Below are 19,597 nucleotides of genomic sequence, written 5' to 3' on the forward strand. Positions count from 1 at the left end.
GGCACACCCACCGTGGCCTGACCACACTCCGGCAGGGCCTAGGCTCTGACAGTGGCGTGAACTCGGCCGTTGTGTGCAGCGGCCCTGCCTTGCCATGTTGCGTGACGCCCCCTTCGCTGTGTGGTGTTTTGTGGCCCTCTTCAGGTGTTGCCGTCTGTCCCTTTTGTTCTCTTTGTCTCCTGGAAAAGTCGATGGGCCTGCAGTCGCACAGGCAGTTGTGGGCATGGTGGACGCTGAGTCTGGAGGTTGTTCAAGGCCAGCAGCGTTGCCCGGAGCCCTGATGCTGACGCTACCGTCACTGGTTCTAGCTCTCACATTCTCAGCTGCACGTTTCTGTTTCCACCTCAGTAAATGCAAACTCTTGTTCGTAGGCACAGCTGTCACTGCAGCACACAAGGACTCAGGTTTGTAAAGACAGACGAGTGATTTGTGTGTGACGTGCTGTGTGTTTGCACTGGATTTTGCAAATTATTTACTAAAGAAAACTACTTCAGAACTTTTGTGGCAAACAATAAATACAGCGATACTCTAATCTTCAGTATTCATAAAAATGGGTGGGGTTGTCCCATTTTAACGCCCCAGCAAAACAGGAGCATTTCTCTAACGGTATTTACTACGGTGCCTAAGCTACAGTTTGTGCTGCTTTTCAGAAACTGATGTCTTGTGATAGTTACAGCTGTTCTTGGGCTGGGTCCCAGCTCTGGTCTCCAGGGAGGGCCTGGGCCCGCTGGATCCCCTGTGCCTGCTCAGCGTGGGTGTCACCTGCTTCGCCAGCTGGGATTGCGATCCTCGTGTGCCTCCCTGAGTCTGCGGGCGTGTCAGCAGGCACCCTGCCCCAGTGCATGGCCCAGCGCCCCTGGCCCTGAAGATGGTGATGTTCTGGACCAAGCACAGCCTGGGTCGTGTCCAGGCCCAGGGAGTGCAGTCAGGGGAGCAGCTGCCCTCGGGCCTCGCTGCACGTCTCAGGTTGTGAATGTTACCGCAGCAGCATGTTTACAGCAGAGTCACCATTACTGTTCACAGTGGCATCAACATTTATTGAGAATGTTACTTGCATTGGTCATGATAGTTTGTGATAGAAGACTTAACAATTTTACAAATTAAAATGATTTTTTGGAAGCTGGTGAAATGTCAGTTAACATGTATGAATTTAATACTTTAGTTTTTGGATGGCTTAAAGACTTCAGGATTCAGGCCGGGAGTGGTAGCTCACACCTGTAATCCCAGAGCCAGACTCCGTCTCAGAAATAATAATAATAAAATAGAGACTTCAGGATTCAGCAGCAGAGACTCCATCTCAAAAATAATAATAATAAAATAGAGACTTCAGGATTCAGCAGCAGACTCCATCTCAAAAATAATAATAATAAAATAGAGACTTCAGGATTCAGCAGCAGAGACTCCATCTCAAAAATAATAATAATAAAATAGAGACTTCAGGATTCAGCAGCAGAGACTCCATCTCAAAAGTAATAATAATAAAATAGAGACTTCAGGATTCAGCAGCAGAGAGCCCCCTTTTCCAAGACGCTTTTTCATCTGCAGTTTCCACTTGGGCCGGGGCTTCGCCACCGCAGGTCTCAGGCTGGTTGTGCTGCTAGAAGAGAATTTTTGAGGCTAGGCGATTTATCACAGACACACATTTGTGACTCACAGTTCTGGAGGCTGGAAAGCCTAAGGTGCCAGCAGGTTTGGTGTCTGGTGAGGTACCGTTCTCTGCTTCTAAGGCAGAGCCTTGCACACTGCATCCTCCAGAGTGGAGGGCTGGATCCTCACGGGGCAGAGGCAGAAGGGCCGAGTGGGAGGACCACTCCCAAAGCCGCTTATTGAGGCATTAAAACTGCTGTGAGGGTGGAGCCCTTGCAGCCTCGTCACCTTTTCAAGGCCTTTCCAATACCATCACTCTGGCAGTTAAATTTCAACATGAGTTTTGGAGGGGACAGAAATTTAAACTGTGGTACCCAGTTAATTTTATTTGTTTATTTATTTATTTATTTATTTATTTATTTATTTATTTGAAGGAGTCTCACTTTGTCACCCAGGCTGGAGTGCAGCAGCGCAATCAAGCGATGCTCCTGCCTCAGCCTCCTAAGTAGCTGGGATTGCAGGCACACGCCACCATGTCTGGCTAATTTTGTATTTTTAGTAGAGACGGGGTTTCACCATGATGGCCAGGCTGGTCTCAAACTCCTGACCTCAAGTGATCCACCCGCCTCGGCCTCACAAAGTGCTGGGATTACAGGCCTGAACCACCCCACCCGACCTAGATTCGCTTTGGATTTACCGATGGGGCGTTTGCCTTTCCCCTAGACACGTCACAACCCCAGGCACTCAACACCGTCCATCGTCTGCTGGGACTGGGCTTTGTCGTGTGTTTCTGTCTGGGAGAGTGTAGTGAAGACAGAATTCCTAGAGAATCACCCACGTGTCACTCAGAAGTATTCTTCTCAGGCTTCAAAAATTTGCTTTAGCCAATGTTGTTTTAAAAGATGGGCTTTTTACCCCGAAGTCATGTGACTTCATTTTCGGTGGGTTTTGACTGAATCACCATCAGGAGATGCACGTGTCGTGTTCCCTCTCAGTACAGCGCCAGCCTCTGAGGTGCAGGGGTTTCCCCCGTATCTGTCGTGTTTGCATCCTTAGCTCTCCGGAAGGAAGTGGAGGATCTGACCAAAGAACAGTCGGAGACCAGGAAGCAGGCCGAGAAGGACCGCTCAGCCCTGCTCTCCCAGATGAAGATTTTGGAGTCTGAGTTAGAAGAACAGCTGTCTCAGCATCGCGGGTGTGCCAAGCAGGCGGAGGCCGTCACTGCCCTGGAACAGCAGGTGGCATCTCTGGACAAGCATTTGCGCAACCAGCGGCAATTCATGGATGTAAGAATTCTGAATAATACATTTTTTTTGCATCACTAAAGGTTGCCGTTACAGCATGAACTTCTTTCCAGATCGTTACGTAAGCTTCTGCAGTAGGATGTTGAAGAGGGCGCCCCACACCTGCTGCACAGGTGCACCCAGGTCGCTGACTCTTGGTGGGTGTCTTCTTGCCCACATTTTGTGGCGCAGCCCTCTGAGGGCCACCTCCCGTGGTCTTGCCATGCTCCTTCTCACAGTCCCGGAGGCGTCCCTTGGGGCCCAGGCTGGGCCTGTGCTGCGGCTCTCACTGGTTCTTGTCCTCCCACCCACCAGTCTCAGACGTACCTCTGTGTTCCATGCAGAGAGCTGTTTTTCTTTACTTAACTCCATTTTACAAATGACTGTGATGAGGGGAGTATTTGGAGTCTGAGCTGCTGGGCAGTTGCACTTGCACGTGCAGTGGAAGACCTTCGCTGCAAGGGGCATGCCAGCCCCGTTGGGGTGGTCCCAACACGCTGCCTCTCCTCCCAGGAGCAGGCTGCTGAGCGGGAGCACGAGCGCGAGGAGTTCCAGCAGGAGATTCAGAGGCTGGAGGGGCAGCTCCGCCAGGCGGCCAGGCTGCAGCCCTGGGGCCCTCGCGACAGCCAGGTGAGTCAGTGCGGCGTGCAGTGCCGGTGGTTGCTGTCTTTTACTGTGTTTTTCAGCTTTAACTTTCTTTAAATTTTTGCTTTCCATGTACATGAAATCGGCAGCAGACGCCCCTGAATGGAGAGGTGAGGAGGCGTCAACGAGATGGGCACTCCCTGCGCTGGCGCCCAGGCTCCCTTGCGGTGGCTGGGACTGTCCTGCCACCCACTCGCTTTTCTTGCTCTTGCTCGAGCTGCAGCCATCTGCTTTCTCTTGTCTGAGGAAGCTCTAGTAGGTTCGCTTATTTTTTTAAAAAATTAATGGTGGATTCACACACAGTTGTAAGAGGTAAGACTCGGACCCCTCGTGCCTGGCACATGGTTCCCCAGAGGTCACATCTGCAGAGCCGGAATGCAGTGTCACAGCCAGTATGGGCAGGGATCTGGTGACGCTGCAGCGCCTTCTGCCCCCCAGGGACCCTCGTGTACTGGGTCACGGCCATGCCGCCGTCCTTTCTCTGGCAACCACTCATCTGTCGTCTATTTCTAAAACTTTACCATCATCCTGATGTGTAAAGTGTGCCTGTCGTCTTGGGGGATTGACACCGTTCACCGAGCCTGACTCTCTGGAGATTGATCCAGGTTGCTGAGTGTAGCCATAGTTTGTTCTTTCTGTTGCTGAGAAGTATTCCATTCTTTTTTTTTTTTTTTTTTTGAGATGGAGTCTCATGGTGTCGCCCAGGCTGGAGTGCAGTGGAGCTATCTCCGCTCACTGCAAGCTCCACCTCCCAGGTTCACGCCATTCTCCTGCCTCAGCCTCCCGAGTAGCTGGGACTACAGGTGCCCGCCACCACACCCAGCTAATTTTTTTGTATTTTTAGTAGAGACGGGGTTTCACTGTGTTAGCCAGGATGGTCTCAATCTCCTGACCTCATGATCTGCCTGCCTCAGCCTCCCAAGTGCTGGAGCCACCGCGCCGGCTGTAGTATTCCATTCTTTTCTATCAGAATAAATTTCATTTTCCTAACAAATTCTGTATTATAGAAAATGCCTTTCTTAACACAACATCACCGTATACTTCCCTTAGATCTCTCTGTTCAGCCTGTGGATCTAGGTCTCCCTGTGCAGCCTGTGGGTCTAGGTCTGCCTGTGCAGCCTGTGGGTCTAGGTCTGTCTGTGCAGCCTGTGGGTCTAGGTCTCCCTGTGCAGCCTGTGGGTCTAGGTCTGCCTGTGCAGCCTGTGGGTCTAGGTCTCCCTGTGCAGCCTATGAGTCTGGGTCTCTGTGCAGCCTGTGGGTCTAGGTCTGCCTGTGCAGCCTGTGGGTCTGGGTCTCTCTGTGCAGCCTGTGGGTCTAGGTCTGCCTGTGCAGCCTGTGGGTCTGGGTCTCTCTGTGCAGCCTGTGGGTCTAGGTCTGCCTGTGCAGCCTGTGGGTTTAGGGGAGGGCGTTGGGCATCTATTTTCTCTCTGGTTTTTGGGTACTTTTTTGTTTGGAAAATGGGTTTTTATAAAACAGTCTATTGTATTCCTCAAGCATTTTTTGTTGTTTTAGGTTGAGTTGTTACAACAAAAGTTGAGAGAAAAGTTGGATGAATTTAATGAATTAGCTATACAGAAAGAGTCGGCAGATAGACAAGTGTTAATGCAGGAAGAAGAAATTAAACGTCTGGAGGAGATGAACATCAACATCAGGAAAAAAGTGGCCCAGCTCCAGGAAGAAGTGGAAAAACAGAAAAACATTGTGAAAGAGCTGGAACAGGTAAAGCGTCTCCACGTTGTGGTTGGGCATGTGGTGAGGTGTCCCCGCAGGCATGGCTTCATCGCTGAGCTGGCAGGGAGTGGGCAGGGCGTCCTTTTTCACTCGCAGCCACCACATCTGCACCAGAAACACCGGCGTTAGGGAGAAACAGAAGTCATTGGTGACTGGGTAGCAAGAGTACTTTGACCTTTCTGGAGATTGTTGATTTTATTTGCTGTAGTAGGAATTTATACCATTTCTTTATGTCTCAAGAACTCTGAATTTATCCTTAATATTTCATAAAGTAAACATTTAAGATTTTAGGTTTAAAAAAAACTTAGCTTATTAAATACTTTGATGAGAGCCCCTTGTAATTATTTCAGTTTTTGAGTTCAGGAACTCATGTCAGCTCCCAGTGAAGAGATCTCCAGTGATGGTTTTGCATTGCTGGTGTTTCCTGTGTTGCGTGTGTTCGTTTGTGTCTGAGAGTTTAAAAGGGGCTGGAGCACTGAGCCAGGTGGACCATCTCATGGCTGGAGCCTGTCTGCATTTCTGGGCAGCGGCTGTGCCCTGCTTTGTGAGCATTTAGCTAAAAGGAATTCAGCTGACTTTTATGAGGTTAAAAGGTTACTTGAAAAGTGAGGCTCAGTAAGAAATTTGATTTTAGAATTAGTAGTTTGGCCTCAGACACAGATGAGAGGAGTCTTTCTCAGGTGTGTCTGATTCTTTTTTTTTTTTTTTTTTTGAGACAGAGTCTTGTTCTGTCGCCCAGGCTGGAGTGCAGTGGCGCGATCTCGGCTCACTGCAACCTCCTCCTCCCAGGTTCAAGCGATCTCTCGTTTCTCAGCTTCCCAAGTAGCTGGGAGTACAGGCACGTGCCACCACGCCCGGCTAATTTTTGTATTTTTAATAGAGACAGGGTTTCACCATGTTGGCCAGGCTGGTCTCGAACTACTGACCTCAGGTGATCTGCCTACCTCGGCCTCTCAAAGTGCTGGTATTACAGGTGTGAGCCACCACGCCCGGCCAAGTGTGTCTGATTCTGGTAAGTGCTGATGAGAATTATTAAATCGGGGCCTTTCCTGAGGCCCTGACATGTTTCCGTTCCGCTGTCGCAGGGAGGACTGCTGAGCATCACCTGCACTTGCAGCGGAGTTGTCCCCCTGGCCGGCCACCGCTCACGTTTCAGTGACAGCTGCTCCAGGGTGGCTTCACCCCTTCCTTCTGCCTTCACTCAGCAAACGTTTACTGAGCTTAGTAGATGCCAGGGTTAGAAAATGTGTTTTTATCCCTTCGTGAAATTTGGACTGTGTATGCAATTTTATGTCATGCTCTTGCGCATGTAACGTATTATGACCATTTTCGTCATATTAAATATTCTTTGAAAAATTTTTTCTAGGCAGGTAATATTCATTGTACGAGCATACCATCAGCCATTGCCCTATTTTTTTTGGCAAGTTCTTGTCAGTTTTGAAAATATTGGTAATAGTTTGGTGAATATTACTGTAGATAAATTCCGCACAGTGGACTCGGGCACAGGCTGTGGCTCTGGGTCACGTCCTGCACCATGCAGGCCTCTGCTGGGAGGTGGCTGGGTCCTGGGTACCAGTGCTGCCTGGTGTGTCACTGAGTGCGGGTGCCTGCAGGTCCACCTGCTCTGCTTCAGGCGCAGCTGAAGATGGTCTGTGCTTTAACAGGCAGCAGTTTGAGGTACTGAATTCCCAAATATTTGCCTAAAATAGAGTTCCTTTTTTTTTAATAGGATAAAGAGGTGTTAAAGAAACAGCAGATGAGTAGCTTGCTTCTGGTGTCCACATTGCAGTCTACACTAGATGCAGGCAGATGTCCCGAGCCTCCTTCAGGCAGCCTTCCTGAGGGTCCAGAAGTACAGTTAGAGGTGACACAGAGCGCGCTCCTGCAGCGCGAGAGCGAGGTGAGTGCGGAGTGGGGCAATGGGACTGCCAGCCCCGGGTCAGTGTCCAGTGGGCTTCTCTGTGGCAGATCCGATGTCCAGATAACGCAGGCGATGGGCTTGTGACCACTGTGTGTTCTTTTCTTTTCTTTTCTTTTCTTTGAGACAGAGTTTTGCTTTTGTTGCCCAGGCTGGAGTGCAATGGCGCGATCTCAGCTCACTGCAACCTCCGCCTCCTGGGTTCAAGCTATTCTCCTACCTCAGCCTCCCGAGTAGCTGGGATTACAGGTGCACCCACCACCACGCCTGGCTCAGTTTTGGTATTTTTAGTAGAGACGGTTTCACCATGTTGGCCAGGCTGGTCTCCAACTCCTGACCTCAGGTGATTCGCCTGCTTGAGCCTCTCAAACTGGGATTACAGGCGTGAGCCCCGTGCCCAGCCCTGACCACTGTGTATTCTTTGCAGTTCTACCGTTTGTATGTGGGTACAGGTAATTGTTTTAGGTAGTAATTGTTTTAGGCATGTGCATTTAAATCTCTCAAAGCTATTTTAATAATTTCTTAATTATTAATAGAATATTAGATGACTTTTAATACTTTCCTTCTTTTGTTTTAATGAAAGGTTTTGGACTTAAAAGAGCAGCTAGAAAAGATGAAAGGTGACTTAGAAAGTAAAAAGGAAGAAATACTACATCTGAACTTAAAATTAGACATGCAGAACAGCCAGACTGCTATCAGCCTCAGAGAACTTCAGGAAGAGAACACGAGCTTGAAGGTAAGCTACGAAAGGTCCATGTGACGCCCGAGTTCATGTTGCTTATGCAAGTCCTGAGCAACCACCAGGACCCTCATCGGGGAGGCGAGTCTCTGGTCTTCACAGACGCCCGTGGCCCCCATGTGGCAGACAATGCAGAGAGCGCCCAATTCTGCCTGGGGACATGTGCATGGAAGCAGCTTTCTAGGGATCTTGAGTGAGGAACCAGCGACCCCTGCCCCAAACTGCTTTCTGATTGCAGCCCTGATAGTCAGGGATCTGAGGAGAGGCCCTTCCCTAGGGCAGCACCGCGGGGCTGTGAGAGACGCTGGGCTATTGGGTTGTTGCTTGCTCTTCTCAAGGAGGCTATTGGGCTTGCTCTTCTCAAGGAGGTGACTTGAGTAAGTGGCCACTCACTGTTTCTCTTCCCACTGGCATGATGGGAAAAAAATCTTAAAAACAAATTTTTTTTAAAATTTTTGTGGGTACATAGTAGGTGTATATTAAAAAATCTATTTTTAAATCTTTTATTTTAATGTAGCTGTGCTTTTGAAGCAAAAAAGAAAACCAAAACCAACCTGTTTATAGTAGAGATGATATTCAAAATTGCAGAGCGTTCATAACTTCACAGATGCCCTTGAAAGACCTTGTGTAGAATCGTGTGTGTGGTGCCCACACAACGCGTGCCCAGTGAATGAACTCAGCGTGGGAGAGTCTCAAAAAACAACAACAACAACAAAACATTTTCAAATTGATTTTCCATTTTTCCAATTTAAAACTGTAGGCTTATTTAATTAGGACATTTCATATCTGTAGGGTCAGTGGAATATTTCCCTAGTAAGGTTCTGTCGGCTCTGTTTTGATATGGTTGTTGTTATTACCATTTCCACCGGCATTTCTGCCCAACAAAGAAGAGGAGATACTGTGTGTGAGCAAGCAGCTCCAGGCACAGCAGGTTTACCTCGGCGAGGTAAGCCACTCCCCAGTGCTGGGGGAGAAGGGGCTCTTCTCACGCTTCTGGCTATGCCTGTGTCTCCTGTACGAAGTCCTCATAGTTTCTGGGTGTGATTGCCTGGGGCTTTGACTTTCCAGGATGACAGTCTTCTGTTTCTTCATATAATATTTATAGTACTTTTCAAAATTGATTTTATTGGTTGGGCACAGTGGCTCAAACGCCTGTATTCTCAGCACTTTGGGAGACTGAGGAGGGTGGATCACTTGAGCTCAGAAGTTCGAGACCAGCCTAAACAACATGGCAAAACCCCATCTCTACTAAAAATACAAAAATTAGCCAGGCATGGTGACACACACCACTCAGGAGGCTGAGGCAGGAGAATCACTTGAACCCAGGAGATGGAGGGTGCAGTGAGCTGTGATTGTGCCACTGCACTCCAGCCTGGGCAACAAAGCAAGACCCTGTCTCAAAAACAAAATTAACTTTATGGCCGGGCACAGTGGCTCTCACACCTGTAATCCCAGGAGTTTGGGAACCTGAGGTGGGAGGATCGTTTGAGCCCAGGAATTCGAGATCAGCCTGGACAACATAATGAGACCCATCTCTACAAATTTTTAAAAAAAATTTAGCCAGGCATACACCTATAGTACCAGCTACTCTGAAGTCTGAGGTAGGAAGATCACTTGAGCCTGGGAGGCCGAGGCCACAGTGAGCTGTGATCATGCCACTGTAATCCAGCCGTAATGACAAAAAAATAATTTTGGAGGGGACCATAGAAGTAAAAAGGAGAAGTTTGTCTTCAGTTTGTCACTTTTAATTTCCCTTTGACAGAGGCTACTGAGATATTAATTATCTGTCTTAGTATCTGTTGGTATCTTGTATATTTGGCAAAAATTTAAAAATAGCCTTTTGGGTTACACTGAAGAATGCCTTTTAGGACCAGGCACGGTGGCTCACGCCTGTAATCCCAGCACTTTGGGAGGCTGAGGCGGGCAGATCACTTGAGCTCAGGAGTTCGAGACCAGCCTGGCCAACATGGTGAAACCCATTCTCTACTAAAAACACAAAAATTAGCTGGGCCTGGTGGCTGGTGTCTCTAATGGTTACTTGGGAGGCTGAGGCAGAAGAATCACTTGAACCCAGGAGGTGGAGGTTGGCAGTGAGCCGAGATTGTGCTACTGCACTGCAGCCTGGGCGACAGAGCAAGACGCGTCTCAAAAAAAAAAAGAATGCCTTTAAAAACCATTGATTACTTCTCAAAAGAAGTTGTATTGTCTATAGTGCTCTAGAATTTGACATGTAACTGTAATCTTATATAATGAAAAATATATAAAAAATAGTTTACATGTTAAGGACAGTATTTTAGTTCCATTAAGAATTGAAAGCTTTGTAAGGACAATGCCCATTATTTTCTTGTGGGATTTTTCTTCCAGATATGTGCAAATTCGTACATCCTTTGTTTTCTGTAATTCTAATTTTTTGTAAAGGTGCAGATGCTATTTTGCTTTATATAATAAAGGAAAGTAAAATTCCATTTAAAGGTTTGACTCTTGTTAGGTTTCCAATTCTTTCAAGGAAACCACATTTGCTGTTTTCTACCCTATTTTATGTCAGTGAAGATGTTTGTCTTCTAGAAGTGTCTTTTACGTTTGTGGGGAAACGGAGCTCCCGTCTCCCTGGCGTGGTCGTGGTTGTTGTCACTTGCTCTGTACTGCCGTCCTCCGGGGCTCCAGCCATCCTAATACCTCATCCTCAGCATGGGCCCTCCCTTCCTGTGTGGCTTATTCTAACTCTGGGGTTAGTGGTGTTTCTTTAATTTTACCAGTTACTTCTCCCTTGTTCTATAGGTTTTAATAAAGAGGTCTCATACGTCTTGTTAAATTTATCCTTAAATATTTTAGGTTTTTCGCACTATTGTGAGATTTAAAATAATTATCTAGTGGTTTACCGTGAATACACATACACCTTTGTATGTTAACCTTGCTGTTACCTTGCACAATTTATATATATTAGTAGTGTTTTGTGGATTCCTGAAGGTTTTTTATGTATAAGATAACATCATCTTCAAATAAAGACAGTTTTATTTTTTTCCAATTTTTGTTATTTCCTTCTTTTATTACAATGTCTAGCACTCCCAGTACAAAGTTAAAACTGGCTAGAGTAGTCATCTTTGCCCAGCTCCTTGTCTTACAGGGAAGTGGTCAATGTTTTGCCATTAAGTATGTTAGCTTTAGGTTTTCCACAGGTGCCTTTTTATCAGATCAGGGAAGTTCCATTATATTTCTAGTTTGCTTTTTCTGGATCTGTTGAAATAGTGATGATATTTTTCTCTTTTATTCTACTAATAGGGTTAACTTTATCGAGTGATTTATTTCTTGGAGATTAAACTAACCTTGCGGTTCTAGGATATACCTGGTAGTGATGTACTGCCCTTTTCATATGTTACAGATATTACTGAATTTGATTTGCTAATATTTTGTTAATGGTTTTTACATCTGTGTTCATGAGGGATGTTGGTCCGTAATTGTCTTTTTTTGCAGTGTTTCCTAAGGCTTTGGTATGAAGGTTATGTTAGTCTCATAAAATAGACTGGGAATTTTTTCACTTCCTCTCTTTTCTGAAAGAGGTTATTTAACATAGCTGGGATTTCTTCTTTGAATGTTTTCATAGCATCAACAATGAAGCCATTTGGAGTTTCATATCTAGAGAGACTGATGATAATTCATTTTCTTTAACAGACTGAGATATTTGGATTTCTGTTTCATGTTGTGATAAGTTGTATTTTTCAAGGAACTTGTTGTGCATGTCATCAAAATTGTCAAATTTCTTTGCATAAAGAAGTTTATACTTTCTCTTTTTTTTTTTGAGACGAAGTCTCGCTCTGTCACCCAGCCTGGAGTGCAATGGCGTGATCTCGGCTCCCTGCAACCTCCACCTCCCAGGTTCAAGTGAGCCTCCTGCCTCAGCCTCCCGAGTAGCTGGGGTTACAGGCGTGCGCCACCATGCCCAGCTAATTTTTTGTATTTTTGGTAGAGACAGGGTTTCACCATGTTAGCCAGGATGGTCTCCATCTCCTGACCTTGTGATACACCTGCCTTGGCCTCCCAAAGAGCTGGGATTACAGGCGTGAGCCACCACGCCTAGCCTATACTTTCTCATTTTGTAACTGTTCACCTTATTAACCATTTCCTTACTTGCCATTGAATATCTGCAAGTTCTATGCTGATGGCCCTCCTTTTATTCCCGATATTAGTGAGTTCATGTTTTCTCTTTTATTCTTGAATCTCTCTAGCTAGTAGTTTATCCATGTTGTCAATGTTTTCAAAGAATCAGCTTTTGGCTCTGATACTTTTCTCTCTTTATTTCTTTGATTTCTCCTCTTCTTTTCATTATTGGCTTCTTTCTATTTACCTTGGGTTTATTTTCTTTTCTTTTTCTAGCTTTTTCAGATAGAACCTTAAGTCATTGATTATAGATACTTCTTATTTTTCTGTATAAAATTTAAGTTTTTTGTTTTTAGACTTCGTGCATAGTAAAATTAGGTTTTTTTTAGTATACAGTTTTATAAATTTTGAAAAAAGGATTTAGTCCTGTAATAATCACCACAATCTCATCACTCAACAAATTTTTTTTGTGTCGTTTCTTTGTGGCCACCCATCAGGCCTGCTGTCTTCCTGTCTGGAATTCTGTTTCGAGTCAGGTGTTGTAACGCACTGGAAATTGATGCATGCTGTCGCCTGTGTCTCTTCCTTTAGTTGCTGAGTAGTGTTGTCTGGAGGGACCACAGTTTGTTGATCCATTCACCCATGAGGGACATTTGGATAGTTTCTAGGTTTTGGCAGTGATGAATCGAGAACTGTCTAACTGTTTTCCATAGCTGCACTACCGTTTTACATTCCACCAGCAATAGATGAGTGTTCCAGGTAACCACGTTCTCATCAGCACTTGGTAAGGTCAGTCTTTTTTTCTAGACATTCTGGTAGATATGTAGTGGTATATCCTTGTGTTTTGTGTTTCCTTAATGACTAGTGATCTTGAGCATCTTTTTCTATGCTTATTTACTATCCATATTGTGGGGGAAATGTTTGCTTAAGTCTTTCGGAAAGTTTTGGTTTTTTTTGTTTGTTTGTTTTTGTTTTTGAGACAGAGTCTCACTTTGTGGCCCAGGAACGTGTCAGCTCACTGCAACCTCCACCTCCTGGGTTCAAGCAATTCTCCTGCCTCAGCCTCCTAAGTAGCTGGGATTACAGGCACCCACCACCACACCCAGCTAATTTTTTAATATTTTTAATAGGGATGGGGTTTCACCGTGTTGGCCAGGCTGGTCTCGAACTCCTGACCTCTGGTGACCCACCTGCCTCGGCCTCCCAAAGTGCTGGGATTACAGGCATGAGCCACCGTGCCCCGCATCAGAAAGTTTTAAAAAGTTGTATTGTTTGGTTTCTTATTGTTTTGGGAATTTCTTATATCTTTTGAACACTGTTTTTTTTTGATACCTGATTTGCAGGTGTTTTCTCCCAATGTATGGCTGGTCTTTTCATTCTCTTAACAGTATGTTTTGCAGAGCAAAACTTTTTACTTTTTTTTTTTTTTTGACAGAGTCTCTCTCTGTTGCCCAGGCTGGAGTTCAGTGGCGCAATTTTGGCTCGCTGCAACCTCCACCTCCCAGGCTCAAGCAGTCCTCCTGTCTCAGCCTCCTGAGTAGCTGGGATTACAGGCACCCGCCACTATGCCCAGCTAATTTTTGTATTTTTAGTAGAGACGGGATTTCTCCATGTTGGTCAGGCTGGTCTCGAACGCCTGACTCAGAAGATCCACCTGCCTTGGCCTCCCAAAGTGTTGGGATTACAGGCGTGAGCCACTGTGCCCCGCCAGATTATACTTTTGAAGTTCTATCTGAGAGCTCTTTCCCTAGCCCAATTTTCCTGAGAAATTTCATAGTTTTATTTTGCATTCAGTGTTCCTTGAATATGCTTGCATACGCTTTTTGCTTTTTTTTTTTCTTTTTTGACACTATCTTACTCTGTTGCCCAGGCTGGAGTGCAGTGGTGCAATCTCTGCTCACTGCAACCTCTGCCTCCAGAGTTTAAGCGATTCTCCCACCTCAGCCTCCTGAGTAGCTGGGACTACAGGTGCCTGTCACCACGCCCGGCTAATTTTTGTATTTTTATTAGAGACCAGGTTGTGCCATGTTGGCCAGGCTGATCTCGAACTCCTGTGCTCAAGTGATCTACCTGCCTCAGCCTCCCAAAGTGCTGGGGTTACAGACGTGAGCCACCGCGCCCAGCTTCAGTTCACTGATTTTAGGTTTTGGTGTTTTACATTTAGAGCTACCTTCGTATGCTGGCTCCAGTATTTTAACATGATATATGCGTTGTGATTGTGACCATTTTTAGTGCACACCCTTTGATTCCAGTTTATTTAGTGCATTTAGGGAATGAGCAAAAGCTGCGTATAATCAGAATTGTCCTTAAAATTCCTTCACTTGCCTGTAGAGTACAGAGACACGGGCCGGTGCCGCACACAGTAAGGCACTCGACGGGGAGCAGAACGTGCAGTGGGCATTCCTAGCCCGCAGCTGGGATGCTGCTTTTGCTAAATGCATGGTGTTGTTCATCGGTGGTAAATGCATAGGAAGGTGTCGTTGACAGCGTCCAAACCAAAGCCACAGGTTCATCCGGTTCCTTTGTTTTTTCTGTAGGCCAGATTTGCATTTGAGTCCAGATTAATTGTGAGGTAGTTCCAGAGAAACCTGGAGTTGTTATGAAACCCCTCAATTTCTTGGAAGAACATATTAGTCTATAACAAATTGTTTCAAAATTGTTAGAGCACAAATGGATTAGAATATTTCTATTTTTTGTCATTACCAGTAATGTTATCTTAAGAGAATAGAGTTTGGAGCTATATTGACATAGATCTCAATCCTAATTTTCCACTTACTGTTTTTGTGGGTTTAGAAAGATGTTTAATATCTCAGTTTCAATTTTCCGGTCTTTAAAGTGGAAACAATCGTATTTCCTTACATGGCTGAGGATTATGTTTCACGGCACAAGTAAACTCACTTTGATGCCTGGTGTCACCGAGCTGGCAGTGGCAGTGGCAGAGACGCCTGCATCACCAGCGTCACCATGAGCAGTGTTGGGATGGAAGGGGAGCGTGCCTGGCTCACCGCTTTGTTGGTGCAGATTCTCTGCCTAGGTTTCTTACTTTCCTCCTGGAGTTAGAATGACACCTAAAATCTAATGCACCTTCAGGAAAATCAAATCAAAGTTGTTTAAATATTAACAAAATAACATTTAAAGGGTGGTGAAAGCATCATTCTGTAGACGTCCTTGCATGGAAAGTGGCTGCATTAGAGCTTCGTCTCATGATCAGATGTGGAGCACAAGGTGTGCACCAGGGCCCAGTGGCAGCCAAGGTGGGTGAGGGGTGCGTCCGGCACCGGCAGTTTGCTTCTGTGGCTGCTTTGTCTTTCAAGCTATGGAGTCTTCACTCCAAGAATGCATTCAGGATGTAACGTGTCCTGAAGGAGGGACATTCTGAAGTGGATACATTTAATTTGCCTCTGAAATGTGCTCTCTCTTCAGGTCGTATATACCAGAAGTTCTGAGATTGAAGAGCTGAAAGCCACTATTGAAAGTCTGCAAGAGAACCAGAAACGATTACAAAAGGAGAAAGCAGAGGAAATTGAACAACTCCATGAAGTCATTGAGAAGCTGCAGCACGAGCTGTCCGTCATGGGGCCCGTGGTGCACGAAGTCAGCGACAGTCAGGCTGGCAGTCTGCAGAGCGAGCTGCTCTGCTCCCAGGCCAGGGGCCCTCGTGGGCAGGCCCTGCAGGGCGAGCTCGAGGCTGTGCTGGAAGCCAAGGAGGCCCTGAGCCGGCTGCTGGCTGACAAGGAGCGTGGGCACAGCCAGGCCCTGGAGGCCCTGCAGCAGCGCCTCCAGGGCGCAGAGGAGGCTGCGGAGCGGCAGCTGGCTGAGCTGGAGCGCAGTACAGCCCTCAGGGAGGCTGAGGTCAAAGGCATGGCCTCCCGGATCCAGGAGTTCGAAGCAGCCCTGAAAGCAAAGGAAGCGATGATTGCCGAGAGAAATTTAGAAATTGACGCACTGAACCAGCGGAAGGTGGCCCACTCTGCCGAGCTGGAGGCCGTCCTGTTGGCCTTGGCCTGTATCCGCCGCGCCCTGGAGCAGCAGCCCCTGGCAGCCGGGGCGGAGCCTCCTGAGCTGCAGCAGCTCCGAGCGCAGTGTGGCCGCCTCAGCCGCCAGCTGCAGGTGCTGCACCAGCGGTTCCTGAGGTGCCAGGTGGAGCTGGACAGGCGGCAGGCCTCCAGAGCCACAGTTCACACGCGGGTGCCCGGGGCCCACCCACAGCCTCGCGTGGATGGTGGCGCCAAGGCCCAGGTCGCCGGCGATGTGGAGGCCTCCTGTGATGCTGCTTTGGAACCTGTTGTCCCTGACCCACAGGTAGGCCCCCACCGAGGGCCATGGCAGGGTATTTTTTCTTACTCTCCTACTCCTTTTCTCCTTTAACATTAATGACTTCTGTCTGCGCTGGGCACTGGGGGCTGCAGTTGTCGTGGTGGCTCATGACACAGCAGAGAAAGGGGCCCTGAAGCTCAGGCCAGCCTGGGCCTGTTCCAGGTCAGTACGCAGTGAAGCTGGGCTGAGGATTTCACTGTTTTGTACCATTTTAAGCTTATTGTTTTAAGCTTTTAAAAACAATTCTTTCTTTCACATGATAGGGACGGTCCAGTGAAACGGAGCTCACTGTGTGAGGCGGGTCCGCTTAAGCTGCTTCTCTGGTTTCTAATCAAATGGTTTGTCTGTCGATAAGCAGTACCTATGTGAGATGTGGCGAGCGAGCTCTTCTTTTGGAGCTGGAGGCCCTATAAGGAGTTGTCTTTTAAGGCTTCCACTTGTATTTGAGCAGAACCTTGGGAAATTGGTGCCTGTCACCCCCACACCAGCTGGGTCTTTGTAGAGTGGCTCCCGCTCTCAGATGCCCCAGTCCACCGTGCTCTGTGGGGTCGTCCTAGGTCGGGGCAGCTTCCTGCTGGGTCCTCAGCCCCGTTCCCGTGTGGCCTGCTGTGGACCAAGGTGCTCGGCTGTGGACGTCACTGCCTCCTGCCTCTGGCATCCCTGCTGGCTGCCGTACTGGCTCCCAGCTCCAGGCCACCCGCGGGGCAGCCCCAGCAACAGCCTCCTGCATGCTCAGCTTTCCTCTGTCTCCTCTGTCAAGGGTGATCTGCAGCCCGTCCTGGTGACGTTGAAGGACGCACCTCTCTGCAAGCAAGAAGGCATAATGTCGGTGCTCACCGTCTGCCAGAGGCAGCTGCAGTCGGAGCTGCTCTTGGTGAAAAATGAAATGCGCCTGAGTCTGGAGGACGGCGGCAAGGTGTGGGGAGGGGGGAAGGCACGAGGCCCACCCGGGAGAGGCTGGACACGAGGCAGCAAGGTGTGGGGAGGGGGGAAGGCACAAGGCCCACCTGGGAGAGGCTGGGTGCAGAACATGTGGGTCCTGCCCTGGGCAGAGGCGGGTATTCTGCTGAGGTGAGGAGCACAGTCTTGTGCCTGCGGTGACATGTTCTCTGAATCCTTTCTGTTCTGTAACGAGCTGTCCGTAACTGGTGTGAAGTTTCATACGTGCTTCATTTAAGCCACTCTCTAGAAACAATCAGTTGGGTTTTTTTCTTTTAATTGATACAAATGGATTTAACTGTGCTCGAGGGTTAGTCCTGGGTTGTCTTTTCATGGGAGGACCACATCGCCCCCATGGGCCTCACCTCAGCTCAGGACTTTGATGGCCAGCATCTGTTTTACTTTGAAAGGCTTCATATTTATTCTTGTAATCTGTTCACCTCACTCCATATTGTCACTTGAAAAAAAGCTGACACTTCCTTTCCCCGGGGAAGGAGGTTGCACCTTGACAATCTCAAATCGTAGCAGGGTCAAGATTTAGCGAGAAGAGTGGGTGCTGGTGCTTCTCCCACCCAGTGCACCAGGGGCGGGTCCCCAGTGCCCCCTTGGAAACACCTGTGCAGGAGCTGCCCTCTCCTCAGGGCGCGTCAGGTACAGATGGCACCTTCATTTTTTTCTCTCTTTTTTTTTTTTTTGAGACAGAGTCTTGCTCTGTCACCCAGGCTGGAGTGCAGTGGCACGATCTCAGCTCACTGCAACCTCCGCCTCCCGAGTTCAAGTGATTCTCCAGCCTCAGCCTCCCGAGTAGCTGGGACTGCAGGCATGTGCCACCACGCCCAGCTGATTTTTTATTTTTAGTAGAGACGGGGTTTCACCATGTTGGCCAGGCTGGTCTTGAACTCCTGACCTTAGGTGATCCGCCCTTCTTAGCCTCCCAAAGTGCTGGGATTACAGGCATGAGCCACCGCGCCCGGCCTTAGATGGCACCTTTTGATGCATTGTCTGCACCTCGCCTCCTCCAGTCCAAGGCCCAGCGCAGCCCCGCTGGACACACAGCCACCCACCCTGCTCCTCCTCCTCCTCTGGGACACACATCCGTCCACCCTCTTCCTCCTCCTCCTCCTCCTCCTCCTCCTGGACACACAGCCACCCACTCTCCTCCTGGACACACAGTCACCCACTCTCCTCCTGGACACACAGCTACCCACCCTGCTCCTCCTCCTCCTCTGGGACACACGTCCGTCCACCCTCCTCCTCCTCCTCCTCCTCCTCCTCCTCCTCCTCCTCCTCCTCCTCCTGGACACACAGCCACCCACTCTCCTCCTGGACACACAGCCACCCACTCTCCTCCTGGACACAGCCACCCACCCTGCTCTTCCTCCCCCTCCTCCATGCTGTTTGCTAAATGTGCCCCAACTACTCCTCCAGGCTCTGAAACCCAGAGGCTCTAACACCAGAAGTGCCGGGCAGGTGTTTTATGGTCTCTAGGTTGGCACGGAAGTATGCTTGGTGCTGAAGCCTGCTGAGACCTGGGCTCACCCGAGCCCCTCGCAGCCCTCGTGAGTGTCCCGCACATCGCTGGGATGTTTCTTGCATGAGTGCAGGTGCCGCCTGTACCTGGGTCCACACTGCGTGCCCCTCATTGGCGTTTAGAGCCTGAAAGATTCTGAATTCTACAGAAATCAGGGAGGGACGGGCCTAGGCCTGCAGTTCTGAGGAGACCCATGAACCTGGTTCGTGTGCTTGTCATGTGCTCTCGGGAAATACATTCTGTGTGGAGAGCCCTTCCTTCACGTCTCCTGCGGCAAACAGTCTTGGGGCCCTCATGACAGGAACATTTCTTTGAATTCTTTTTTTTTTTTTTTTTTTTTTTTTTGAGACAGTCTCCCTCTGTCACCCAGGCTGGAGTGCAGTGGTGAGATCTTGACTCACTGCAACCTCCACCTCCTGAGTTCAAGCAGTTCACTGCCTTAGCCTCCCGAGTAGCTGGGATTACAGGCACCCGCCACCATGCCCAGCTAATTTTTGTATTTTTAGTAGAGACGGGGTTTCACCATTTTGGCCAGGCTGGTCTCGAACTCCTGACCTCGTGATCCACCTGCCTCAGCCTCCCAAAGTGCTGGGATTACAGGCGTGAGCCACTGCATCCGGCCCATTTCTTTGAATTCTTAAGAGAAAGCTTAGCCCTGCCTGCCAAATTCTTAGAAGTTACACACAGAGAAACTCCAAATTCATCACATAAACCACAATTTTGTGTTTTCGGTGCTCAGATATAGAACCTTCCCGTCCTTTTTCCCTTGTATGAAGCTTGTGTCCTCAATCACCGCAGAAATAGGTTATGAC

General features: G+C 48.2%; 1 protein-coding gene across 22 annotated transcripts in view; it reads left to right on the forward strand.

Moving 5' to 3' along the window:
* PCNT (pericentrin) overlaps positions 1–19,597 on the forward strand; it is a 122,092-nt gene that overhangs the window by 72,151 nt on the left and 30,344 nt on the right. For 16 of the 22 annotated variants that reach the window (XR_010125305.1, XR_010125306.1, XM_063659856.1 and 13 more), the window contains exons 22-29: positions 2,644–2,873; positions 3,384–3,500; positions 3,605–3,625; positions 5,028–5,234; positions 6,976–7,146; positions 7,748–7,900; positions 15,422–16,300; positions 17,076–17,231. Coding sequence is in view for 20 of the 22 variants with exons in the window: in XM_063659856.1 (XP_063515926.1) it covers positions 2,644–2,873; positions 3,384–3,500; positions 3,605–3,625; positions 5,028–5,234; positions 6,976–7,146; positions 7,748–7,900; positions 15,422–16,300; positions 17,076–17,231 (1,934 nt within the window). In the remaining 2 variants the exon portion in view is untranslated. The remainder of the gene's footprint in view (positions 1–2,643; positions 2,874–3,383; positions 3,501–3,604; positions 3,626–5,027; positions 5,235–6,975; positions 7,147–7,747; positions 7,901–15,421; positions 16,301–17,075; positions 17,232–19,597) is intronic. The other 6 variants (XM_063659858.1, XM_063659871.1, XM_063659865.1 and 3 more) reach the window with 2 other exon arrangements.

This window comes from Pongo pygmaeus, chromosome 22 (assembly GCF_028885625.2).
Source record: "Pongo pygmaeus isolate AG05252 chromosome 22, NHGRI_mPonPyg2-v2.0_pri, whole genome shotgun sequence".
NCBI classification, from domain to species: domain Eukaryota; kingdom Metazoa; phylum Chordata; class Mammalia; order Primates; family Hominidae; genus Pongo; species Pongo pygmaeus.